This window comes from Vidua chalybeata, chromosome 17, assembly GCF_026979565.1.
Source record: "Vidua chalybeata isolate OUT-0048 chromosome 17, bVidCha1 merged haplotype, whole genome shotgun sequence".
Classification (NCBI taxonomy): domain Eukaryota; kingdom Metazoa; phylum Chordata; class Aves; order Passeriformes; family Viduidae; genus Vidua; species Vidua chalybeata.
Window position 1 is genome coordinate 11,849,089 of NC_071546.1, and position 12,023 is coordinate 11,861,111.

The window sequence follows — 12,023 nt, forward strand, 5'->3', positions numbered from 1 at the left end:
CCCCCGCTCGCTGTTGTCCCCCTCGGGTGCTGAGGGGCCACTCGACCCCCGGCAGCCGCTGCTCCTTCACCCGGTGGCGTTTCGGGGCTGACCCGGCGACAGGAAGCACCCGCGGCTCCTCCCTGTGCCCTCCCGCTCCTCCTCCTCGCCCATGTCCATTCCAAGATGGCCGGTAAGTGGGGCCGGCGGGCGGGCGGCTCAGCCGGGGCTGCCACCGTCCCTCCGAAACCAACCCCTTGGTATCTCTCTTCTGTTTTTTGTTCGTAGGGATCCCTTTGTATTTTGTGGATTTGCAGGATGACTTAGATGATTGTGAGTAACTGTTTTTTATTTTTCCGCTCCCTGTTCAGGCCCGCGCTCCCATCCCGGGGTCCTCCTGTCGCCCACTTTCCCTCTCCGCGTTTTCACCCCGGTGAGGGCGAGGGGAGGATTTTGAGGCAGTTCTGGCAGGTGAAGGGTCCCGGGGCGTTGGGACCATCCCCGCTGGTTCCAGTGGCCGCTGGGCTCGGTGTAAACAGCAGCTCCAGCAGCCCCCGAGCCTGGGAAAGGCGCACGGGGGGACGAGGGGATCAGCCCCGCTCCTGTTGTCGGTGGGCATTTAGAGTAACTTAGCCCAGGGATTGCTCAGCTGCGGTGAGACTTTCTAAAGCTGTAGAGGCTGTGAGGACGCGTTTTCCGCTGCTCTTGCATCCCGGGGATGTGCTGCGAGTGCGCTGCGGGATGAAGGGAGCATCTCCGTGTGTGCTCCGGTTGGATCGCACTAACCGGTGGGTTTGGGTTGAGTACCGTGCCCCGGTCTCAGAGCAGGGAACGGCTCCATCGCACGCCGGTGTAGTCCAGGGCTGTGTTCCAGAAGAGCTGGACACCTGTCAGACGTGAACCAGCCTGGTAAGCGCTGTGACTTCAGGAGATAAAGCTTTGACTGACAGTGATACGAACTTCTGCTGCCTTGGAAAGCAGCTCTCTGTGGGGTGGCTTCCTTGACACGTTGGATGCTGGATTGACTTTTCTATTAAAAAAGAAAGATGTTACTTGTATTTTTCACAAGACTTTTATTGTTTGATACCACTTGGAAATGTGAAACAGGTGGACCCATCCCACCCACCTTCCCAGCTGAGCATGAGAAAGCTGATTTAGGAGAACCAGGAACACCAGGGGAAATGTTGGAATACAACTGGGATCTAAAGTGTTTCGTTTGGAAGATGTGCAGGGGTTGCCTCTGTGGGAGGAGCTGGCTCTGTGGAATTCTGTTGGTTGTTGCCCTCAGTCTTTGAGGTTTCTGCTTTTCCCTAGTAGGAAGCAGTGTGTAAAGTGCAAGAAGCAGACATAAATGCAAACTTCAAAGTAGTTTTCCTATGGGTTTTGGCCTTGGACCTTCCCTGGAAGTGTTTGTTGTCTGTTAGTGTTCACTCCTTGGCTGTTCTGTTTAGACTGTAACAGATTTGTCTGCTAAGTTGATTGGAAGCTTGATGCTTGTAAGGCAAAACACGTAAGACTGTTTAGTCGCAAGACTAAAAATTTCCAGATAAAGGCAGTTGTGCCATAAGTGGCAGTTCATAAAAGAAGTTATCCATTCCAGGATGAGCATGTAAATAAGTGTACCTTTTAGAGCTTTATAAAAATCGATTTATGTGATTTAAAAATATTCTTTGAATATGTTAATTAATTTGGCATTACCTTTAGAATTATGGACTCAAAAGCTCTCTGTTGTAGCAGAGTTCAGGTGTCCCATGACTAAGATACTGTTGTCCAGAGACTAGGCTAACAAAGGGTTCAGGATGTGTTTTAGGAAAGCCTCAGTGAAACAAATCACTGGAACTGGATTCTTTCTTGCTTAAGTAAATTGGTGAAATAGTATCATGCACACTGAATTGTGTTGAAACAGGAAGTCTAGGGACTTATTCTGAATGTGGGAAAAAGCTGTAGTAAAATCTAGCTAAATTCAAGTGCAGCTTAAAAGTTGTTTTTCATAAGATAATGGGTCATCTGGAAGAAAGAATTAGCTTATTTATGCCCTTTGTGTAATTAATAAGAAAGTACTTAAATAATTTGTTTTTCCTTCTACAAAGACCAGGAGGGAAAATGACCTTCTGGTGCTGATTAAACCATTGTGCTGGGTGCTGTGCTGTGAAATCTGAATAGTGACACTGGGTGATGACATTGAATTGCTCCACTAGGTCCTGTGACCCTGAGTTTCTCACACCTCTGAGCAGCTTTTAAGCACAGTGAACTCGAGTTCAGCTGTGAATACTGTCACATTTATTTCTGTTTATAGGTGAACAGATTTCAAGCTCACTTGCTTGATCTAGTTAGAGGGAAAAATATTGAATAATAGATGTACATGTGAAGGAACATTAGATAAGAGATACTAGTTCAGTATTTGGGATTTACTTTATAGTACTTGGTGTATTCTGAAACATATGAGTACCTGTGGTGTCCTATTTTATGGAAAAAGAAAACCATATTTTTGAGAGAAGACAAAATGGATTCTGCCATGATTATTCCTTATTTATGTGTAGTGAGAGTGTACGGAAAAAATTTCAAGTATTTAACTCTCAGTCCTGAGCATAAGTAGTGATGCTCTGTTTTCTCTCTGCTCTTGGAAGCACTGGTGTGTGCTTAAGTACTTTAAATGAATAATGGAGCTACTCCATGCAGCAAAATTAAACATGTACATCATGTTTACAAAATTAGTCCCAGGTGTGGTATTGTAGTCAAAGTTAGAACTGGGATTTATTTCATTGTTTTTTGAATTGGTAGGAATTCTGAACTGTTTGACGTGAACTAATAGCTTTAATTGTTAGTGATTCTAATTAGGGACAGGTGGGAACTAGGTAAAGCTAATGACAAGTATATTGATTCTAATCAGTCTGTCTTTGTGTAACAGGTGACTAACCTCAAAAATCAGCTACTAAGTGTCTGGTCTGTGTGGAATTTCAAATATATACACTATAATTGCATAGACATAAGGATGGCCAGTGTTTGTTGCAACCTCAGAAGGGAAATCTGCAATCCTACAGACATTGTGTAACTTCCCCTGAGCTGTCAGGGACACAGGAAGTTTCTTCTGAAGCAGCAAATCTGGATGTTCCCTCTTCAGACTGGGGGGAAGTCCTGGAGCAGATTTATCCCAGACAGACCTGGGCTCTGTAAATTGTTTACACTTGTGCAGAAAAATGTTTTGAACCCGACAGACCCTTCTGTAAGGAGCAGGCATGAGAAATAATAATAGCCAGTAGAGGGGAAATAAGAGTGTCAGTGCAGCATGTCATCATTCTAAAAAGCTGGGAATAATTAGCATCTGTTTCCTATTCTGTGGCTGCAGGTTCACTTGTAGTATCTGTGTGCACATTCGAAATGTCAACATTTAATCTAATCCCACAGTTCTGTTTGTTTGAAGTCTATTGAACTTGTTGAGCATGTTGTCTGTGAGAAAGGCAGAATTTGGAACTTCTGTAGTATTTTAACTCACCTGGGGTTCCTTGAAGACCTTAAACCAATCTGCTTTTTTTCCCCTGAAGACCCAGATACAGCATTTTTCTACAAGTATGTCCAGATGACTTCCTCTTTTACTGAGCTGCATTTCTGAGAGTGTTTTGACTTCTGCTGAATAATTGGAAAGCAGAGTTTTACATAGGAAATGTTGGAAAAAAACCTGAGGCTTGGAACAGAGGGTTTTTTAACATATAAAGTGATTTATAATGGGTATTAATGGAGTTTAGACCAAAGAAGTGGCTTCTTGTCTTCAGTGGTTGTCACTGTCAGCACACATGCTGGTTTGTGAAATACTTCATACATTTGAGAAGCTGTGTTGGCAGATTTTGCATTTACTTAAGTGTGATCCCAGTTGCTCTATTTGTGTGAAAGAAATGTGCCTGGCTCTAGGAGTGCTTGGGACAGTCGTAAACCCAGAGCAGCAATATTAACTACTCCACTTTCTGTGGAGCTCCTGTAGCCAATAAGAGCATTTGTGTGAAAGATTTGCATTGCAGACACATTATTTCACATGGTTGTAGGGGTGAAGGATTAAAATAGGTTTGACAACAAAGTTCTCCCATTCCCTTTCCTTTTCACAGTCATACCTCCTGCCTGTGGTCTGTGATGGTGACTGTCAGACTTGGTAAGGCAAATTGTAACAGTTGCTGTAGTAATATTTGGGTAAAAATCTGAAGCTGCAAATACAAAAAAGATTCAGAGGAGAGTGGGCTCACACAGAAAAAAAGTCCCTAGTTGATAGGTGCAGCAGGGAGTTCCCAGCATGTTCACAAGTACCGTGAAATTGAAGTTTTTTGCCCAAAGTCTGTTTGATTTAGGTACGTGGGACCCAGTAACTACAGTGAGAAAAACGTACCTCAGGAACTTTGAAACAGACATAAGAATTTGCTGGTTTAAAGCAAGACAGTTTGAAATTTGCTATGATTGTTAAAATTACAGTTTCTTCTAATGTGACTGACTTTTCTTTTGAATGTGTGGGTCGGTTTGTGATGTGCAATTGTGTCAGCTGAGCCCTCTTAACTCAATGCCACTGAAAGGGCAAAGTAAAGTGTTTAAAGCCAAGGATTTTGACAGTCAAGTTAAATTTTAAAGCTTGGATTTACAAGTCTGTATGCAAGTGTTGTACTCAACTTCATTAGATACAATTTAAGATTATTTTGTAAGCTGTTTCCAGTGATGTGCAATTACTTTTCTTTTAAAGAAATAGTTACTGATTTGTTGTATTTTAATTGTAACATCTCTTGCTGACTCTTGGATTTTTTTTTTTTTTTTTTTTTTTTGGGTAACTTTTCATGTCTTTCAAGTTGGCTTTGAAGATTATGGACCAGACTGTGATAGCATGAGGATAACAGCATTCTTGGATATTCCTGGACAAGATAATTTAACTCCACTGGCTCGTCTAGAGAAATATGCCTTCAGTGATAATGTATTTAACAGGTAAGGGCACAGCAGACACACCTGAGTCTGAGTGCACTGTCCATGTTAAGATGTTGCTGTGTCTTTCATTATTCTCCCAAATACATGCCTGATGTTATTTCTACTTGAATAGCTTGTAAAACACTTCCATGAAAAGAGATTTTTAGTCTTGGTTATCAAATAAGATCTCTCTATTCCATCTTTATTTTGTTGGTATGTGGGATGTTCAGAGAACAGCTTGATCTGTTTTATGGTGCCATTTATATTTGATAAGTTCCCTTTGCATCCCATCTAAGTGTCACTGGATATTAAGGCAATTATTGTGTTCACTCCACAGGCAAATTATTGCCAGGGGTCTCCTGGATGTCTTTCGAGATTTCAGTAACAATGAAGAAGACTTTCTGACTGTAATGGAAATAGTGGTCAGGCTCTCTGAAGATGCAGGTTTGAAAGTTTGCTTTTGTTTGTTTTTTAATTTGTGGAAGTTATTTTACGTAAATTGCAACATAGGAAGTGCTGACTTCCGATTTTGAGAAGGCAATGAATGAACTAAGGAAGCTGAATCATCTAGCAGGAAGATCTGTCAATGAAAACAGATTCATTTTCATCTCTTGCTTTTGAAATATTTTGTATGGTAAATGTTAAATGAAAGGCCTATTCTTAGTATAGGGCCTGAAGCAACAATTTTCAAGAAATCTGTTACATTTGATTTATTATATCTGGTGTAAGTGGCACAGAGGAGTTGTGTATTTTTAGTTCTTGTGCATACATTCATGGTGACTGGATTTTCCAGCTTGTGATCTCATTTTATTGGATTGATTTGGGAACTGATCCCAAGTCTCTGAACTGTGATGATGTATGTAAGGCTATTCTGTTTTATTCAGCTTTCCTTTAAGAACAGGCAATCTCAGTGATGCTATTTCTATGTTTTGGTTATTTTAATTTTCCTCTGTTGTGAAAACATAAAAAAAAAAGCCACTTTTTTTTCTTAAGGTACCTGATCTTCATTTCATATTTACTAATGTAATCTGACTTTTATTTCCAGAGCCAACTGTTCGCACAGAGCTGATGGAACAGATACCTCCTATTGCCATCTTTCTGCAAGAAAGTCGACCAAAATTCCCAACAGCATTTTTTGAATACCTTATGCCCATAGTAGTGAGGTACCTCACAGATGTTAACAATCAGGTAGGAAATACAGACAACAGGAGTTGAATCCTTGGAAAATTCTGTGTGGTTCAGTAAAATTAAGGCATGAGGAAGAGATACAAGGAAATTCCATGTTAGTTGATATCTGGATTTTATGTAGTGCTCTGTGTTTATTGGTTTCAGCACATTCCTCTAGGGATGTCTGATTTTTTTTTTTTTTTTTTTTTTTTTTTTTTTTTTTTTTGGGTTTTGTTTTTAATACTTCCCTTAGCAGATAAGGAATCTGTTACAGGAGTCATGACTGGAAAACTCTGTCTTCTAATTCATTTTTTGTCTTATTTTCAAAATGTGATGAAATGTCATCTAATGATTATATTAAACTTTAGTATTTGTTGCTAATTCCTTATGATAATAAAACAAAGACTTTTTTTCCTGGGTTTGCTTTTTTTAGCTTGTACCTGTGTGTCCATTCAAAGGATAGAGGGTTTTGTGGTTCTTGTATCTGTAAATGTGATCACAATGTAAATTTGTGGTTCTTGTATCTGTAAATGTTTTTATAGTGACAAACTGGTTTTATGTGTTTGTTTATAGGTCAGAAAGGCAGGCCAGGAAGCACTGCTGATACTGCTGGAACAAGATCTTGTGGCTCAGAGTGACATTGAAAATAAGGTGTGTCCAATTCTGCTGGACCTCTCTGCTCCTGACAGTGATGATGAGTATAAGGTGGAAGCTGTCAATGTAAGTTGATAACATTAATTTATAGTGGTGATTAAGATGAGGCCCAGGAATAGAACTGACATTAAATAAAGTAAGCCATCAAACTTTTTGTGTTTATTCAGTAAGATATTTGTATTTTTACTTTAACAAAACAAGTCTTTAGTTTTTATTCTGAATTTTTGAAAATACCGGATTTTAAAAGAGACCATCTTTATGCTTCAGGATCCTAAATTATGTCAAAATAGTAGCTGAATAGCTTTAAAATACAATTGGTCCTTGGCAGCCTTTTTTAAAATTCTTGTTAGGATTGTTACATTCCCCAGAGTGTTCTTTACATTTGCTTTACCAGGTTTCACAGTAATGTTGTAGAAATATGACCTGATCTCTGTTCTGAAGTGTTTTGAAAAAAACATTGCCTGGTGACTTTCAAGAAATCAGTTGACTCCACAGAAAAGTGCTGGTGTGTAATTACATTTCAACATGGATATCTGACACTTGACCTGTAAAATATTTTACCAGCTAGATTTTCCTCTTCCTTGTTTGGGAGTTGGGAATTGCTTAGGCAATTTTCCAGGATGACATCTGAGCACCAGCTGCCTTTTAGGAGTTTGAAAATTTGTAGGAGAGTCCTTGAATGGTCTCTTCCTTAGTTGTAATTTAGCATTCTATTACAAAGGTAAGCATTTATTCCTATAAAGAAATAAAGCTTATTTTTTGTGAAGATAGAATGCTTCAATATTTTTTGAAAATAAAAACAGAAAGATGAGGACTGTAATCTGATTATGTTTGTGTAAGCATTAAACCCCTGGTGCATGAGAGCCCCTTGCAAATACAAGAATTACAGCAACTTCTCCCAGAAAGTGGGAGCTGAAAAGAAACACCCAACCCAAAACACATGATTTTCACAGCAGAAACATGGTTTGTGCTGGTAGTGGAAATTGATGGTTCCTCAGAGAAAGCTCAGTTAATGAGTGTGTTACTAACTTCCTTTAATTATACACTGCTAACTCCTAAAATTCCTGGGCATCGTTCCTGTGAAGTGTGCAGTGGCTCACATAAATAACTCATTTTTCTTGCACTCCCTTTTTTTGTCTCCCGCTATATGGCAAACTTCTATTTTATTGTGGTATCTGAGCCTACAGGGCTGGGACTGTGAATGTTTTTAAGTACCTGAGCTGTTAAAGACCAATGTTGTACTTGCATGCTGAAACCTGGGATATTTCTAATATGCTTAAAGAGTGTGGTTTTTATAAGATCCTTAGTGCAATGGAGCTTTTGTCTTCTCTATACAAAATGCCTGTGTTTGCCACATTGCAAACACCTTGAAAACAAATCTATTAGTAAAAGTCTATTTAACCAGATAAAAAAGACAAGGAATTAAATGCAGAAATGTTATGTTCTGGCATAGAGTGATTTTAAGTAAAGCTGTGTTTGTGCTTTACATAAAACAGGTGTATGGAAATACAAATAATGTGTAGCAGTTTCATCTGTTTGATTGTAATCATGGTCTTGCTCTCTGAGGTTATTTTTAGGAGGAATATTTGGCTGTGCTTAAAAGCTTTATAATTTTCTTCTCCTTACACATATTCCTTTCCTGATTTTCAGATAATCTGTAAAATGGCTTCTATGTTAAGCAGAGCAACAGTTGAGCACATGCTGCTTCCTCGTTTCTGTGAACTGTGCAGTGATGGGAAATTGTTTCAAGTCCGAAAGGTTGGTGTGTGTTCAACCCTAAACCCCCTGAAAATGAATTTGTACACTGCTGTTCAAATGCCTTCCTGCATAATTTAGTCATAACTCTAGCTGATGGACTTTCAAAGCATCTGGAAGAGAAGTTTTGATTTATTGACATGGTTCTAGTTTCTGTGGTTCAGTAAAGAAACAGCTAATAGGCTTTTGCCAGTAGGTTAAGTCCTGTAGTTAAACTGGTCTTGCACATTTAATAGTTTTGCACAATGCTTTTTTGTAAGCTGCTGTGCTTGGTTATAGGATGGCAGCAACTATTATTTCTAGCATCTTATTTCAAAATTCAAAAGTAATAGATATTTGAGACATCCTTTCTTTAAAAAGAAATCTGTTATTATTGAAAGAAGAAATCCCCAAAGTGTAAGACTTACTTGAATTCATGTTTGAGTACAAAAGGAAGCTTGTAGCATAAGAAGTATTAAAATACTTGTTTAGACTTAAGGGTCATGCCAAGCTTCAGCTTGGTCTGCAACATAAGCTGCACTTGCTGGAATTTGAGCTGCTTTTATTGCCTTCTAAATAAGCACAGAGAGTGACTAAAATATGTATTAACACAGCTCTATCTTAAATTATTTCAGATTTTGCCAACATCTTTTTCCAGCTTGAGGGGATGTCCCTTTTCCCTTTATTAGAGCTTCTGTAATGGCCTGTAAATGGCACGAACTTGAGACCTTGATTAAACTTTGCTTCAGCAAAGCACTTAAGCCACCTTGAGCCAGGGTAGTGCTGTCAGTACACCTAAGTCCCTGACCCTGGTATCATGTTCTGGCCTGCTTTGGGTTTGACAGCTGCTGCTCAAAGTGATTTAAACTTTCATGTGGGCTTATTGTCCCTTCTGGTGGTTACTGGAGCAGATGATGCTCCTCATGCAGAAACCTCCATTACTATTGATCCCGGAGGCATGTGGAGTATGGACACTTGCTCCAAAGAGTCTTTGTTTGGATGAGTTAATATTACATGATGCAGTTACAGGCCTGAAATTGGAAGAGTCAAAACATGGGCAGTTGTTTGATGGGATAAATAATGCATGGTGGAGTTGATAATCAAACTAATGCCCTTGAAAGGGATGCAGTGTTATTAATGACTTTTTATTTCTTAGATTTGTGCAGCTAATTTTGGTGACATTTGTAATGCAGTTGGGCAAGAAGCCACTGAAAGACTGCTGGTATGTAAAAACCAAATCAATTTGTAAGACCTGTATTTCTCAGTTCAGAAAGTTTAATAATGAGTTTCTTTATTGTCTTCTCTACAAATTAATCAGTGTGCATGCATTTTTTAATTGATTTGGCTAAGGCTGTGGTTGCAATTACACAGCAAAACTGGGAATTAAGAGAAATGCAAAGTTCTTGCTTTGCAAAACACGTTTAACAATGTAATTGACAGCATATATATGTGTGTATATCTATATATACACATGCACTTGCGTATACACACACATTATAGAATTACCACTTTTATTTTTCTCTGAACTAGATGATCATCAATTCAATTATGATTTCGGGGAAAATAGGCCATTAATACTTTATATTCTTTCTTACTGCAAATAGTTGTACACACATTCCTGATGGAGTAAGTGAGAGACAGATGGGTTTTTTCCAATTCCTTTAATTAGTGTATGCATTTAACCTGTCCCTGTTTCTTCTGTTCTTTACTTATTTTATTCTCCGAGTTGTCATTGTCTCCAGTTTTCAAACAAATACTTTGATATTGCTGCAGTCTTTGTTTAGTCTTTAATTAGTTTTGGATTGGCTTATTGTTGGCAGATTCCCAAGTTCTTTGAGCTGTGTTCTGATAGTGTGTGGGGAATGAGGAAGGCTTGTGCTGAATGCTTTATGGCAGTGTCTTACACCACATCCCCAGAAGTTCGCAGGAGCAAACTGTCCCCACTGTTCATCAGCCTGATCAGTGACACCTGCAGATGGGTGAGTAACTCCCTCTGGAATGGATGCCTCCTCCCAGGCAGATCCTAAACAAATAATGGGCAAGTTTAGTAGTGCTCTGAAGTGCATTTGCTGAGATCAGAGCTTAATGTGCTAAAAACTAATCTATAATGAGAGAGTTTCTTATGTTTCCTCTCTCTCAGCAGCTTATAAATGTAAATACTCTTCTGAGAAAAGTTTGCTTGTGTTAAATAGATGAGTTGAAGTAAGCAATGTCCTTCAAATATATAACTTTCAGAAAATTTCTGTACAGTGATTGTAGATATATGCTTAGGTGTATCACCCTTTGCTTAAGTGGAGCTTATTTGGTAATTGGTTATATAAATGAAGCTGTTACATTAAGAACCACTTGGTTCTTACTGAAAATTGCACCAAATTTAGATTTTTAAACTCTGAGAGTTGCATGAAGCCTGACTGTTGCTCTTACACCACCACAGGTCCGTCAGGCTGCTTTTCAGTCTCTTGGCCCATTTATTTCTACCTTTGCAAACCCTTCAAGTGCTGGTCTTTACATTCGAGAAGATGGGACACTGAGTATCCGACCCCCAGCACAAGATGTGAATTCCAATTCCTGTCAGCCAAGCAACAATATCACTGTGATGTCTTCCAGTGCAAATGCTGCATTGCCCAGGTAAATCCTGGGAAAGGTGTGATGTAGTGGAAGGAGTTAAAAAAAGGGGATTTTGTTGCTCATCAAGGCTAAAAATTTCAATTTGAGAATGTAGTTCCAGAAAAAGTCTTGAAGAGTGAGATCACACATTTGAGTGTAACCACATTATTGAAAAATTCACTTTGGCTACACAGGAGGGCAAAGGGAAAACTGGTGAAGTAAAGCATAGTGGTAACAAATTCTGTCTTTAGAGAAAAGCTTCTGTTGTTGCTACTGTCTTTTATGAAGTATTTCACTGAAAATCTCTTGTTACAGAGTACTTAAAGTTTACTTTCAATAACTTTACTTCTAGCTCAGAACAAGCAATGGAAATCAAACCGGAATCATCGACTGAGGAGGCTTCAGCAGAAGTTTGTACAAAGCTCTCTGAGGACCTAAATAAAAATTCCTGGGAAGAAAGTTCAGATTGTTGTGCCAGCCCTGGAGAAGATGTGTCTGGCTTGTGTCAGGGTGAAAAAACTGCTGCTGGTGCCTCTAAAGGCACGAAGGAGAGCAGTTTTCCGGGGCTGAGCTCGGGGCTGCCGTCTGCCGAGGACGTGTTTAACACATTCCTGTACTGGCGCCCTCCTCTGCCCGACATAAGTCAGGACCTGGAGCTGCTGCAGTTCAAGGCTGAGAAGCACAACGATGCCTGCTCTGTGCCATGTAATAACTGTGTTGCTAGCAGTGAAATAAAAAAGGTTCTAGAAAGCTTACAGGAGCACATAGATGATCCAGATGTTCAAGGTGAGACTCTGTGACAGTAAAATTGTGTTTTCTCTGAGCAGGTTTTCTGGCCTTTACTAAACACTTGGCTGCATTTTAATTAGCTTGGTCTTCATAGGGTGATGAACCTACCTTGAGTAGTAAATTATAGTAGGAGGTTATGCAACAGCTTTTTTCATAAGACC

At 39.5% G+C, this 12,023-nt stretch overlaps 1 protein-coding gene across 4 annotated transcripts in view; it reads left to right on the top strand.

Annotated features, from left to right (window-relative positions):
* The first annotated feature begins 15 nt into the window (after window positions 1-15).
* Window positions 16-12,023, top strand: part of LOC128796743 (serine/threonine-protein phosphatase 4 regulatory subunit 1-like) — a 29,405-nt gene continuing 17,397 nt past the window's right edge. For 2 of the 4 annotated variants that reach the window (XR_008433880.1, XM_053958665.1), the window contains exons 1-11: window positions 16-172; window positions 268-312; window positions 4,800-4,932; window positions 5,249-5,355; window positions 5,957-6,099; window positions 6,652-6,798; window positions 8,383-8,490; window positions 9,623-9,688; window positions 10,287-10,445; window positions 10,901-11,094; window positions 11,426-11,859. Coding sequence is in view for 3 of the 4 variants with exons in the window: in XM_053958665.1 (XP_053814640.1) it covers window positions 166-172; window positions 268-312; window positions 4,800-4,932; window positions 5,249-5,355; window positions 5,957-6,099; window positions 6,652-6,798; window positions 8,383-8,490; window positions 9,623-9,688; window positions 10,287-10,445; window positions 10,901-11,094; window positions 11,426-11,859 (1,543 nt within the window). In the remaining variant the exon portion in view is untranslated. Of the gene's footprint in view, window positions 173-267; window positions 313-4,076; window positions 4,121-4,799; window positions 4,933-5,248; window positions 5,356-5,956; window positions 6,100-6,651; window positions 6,799-8,382; window positions 8,491-9,622; window positions 9,689-10,286; window positions 10,446-10,900; window positions 11,095-11,425; window positions 11,860-12,023 lie in introns of all 4 variants that reach the window. The other 2 variants (XM_053958666.1, XM_053958667.1) reach the window with 2 other exon arrangements.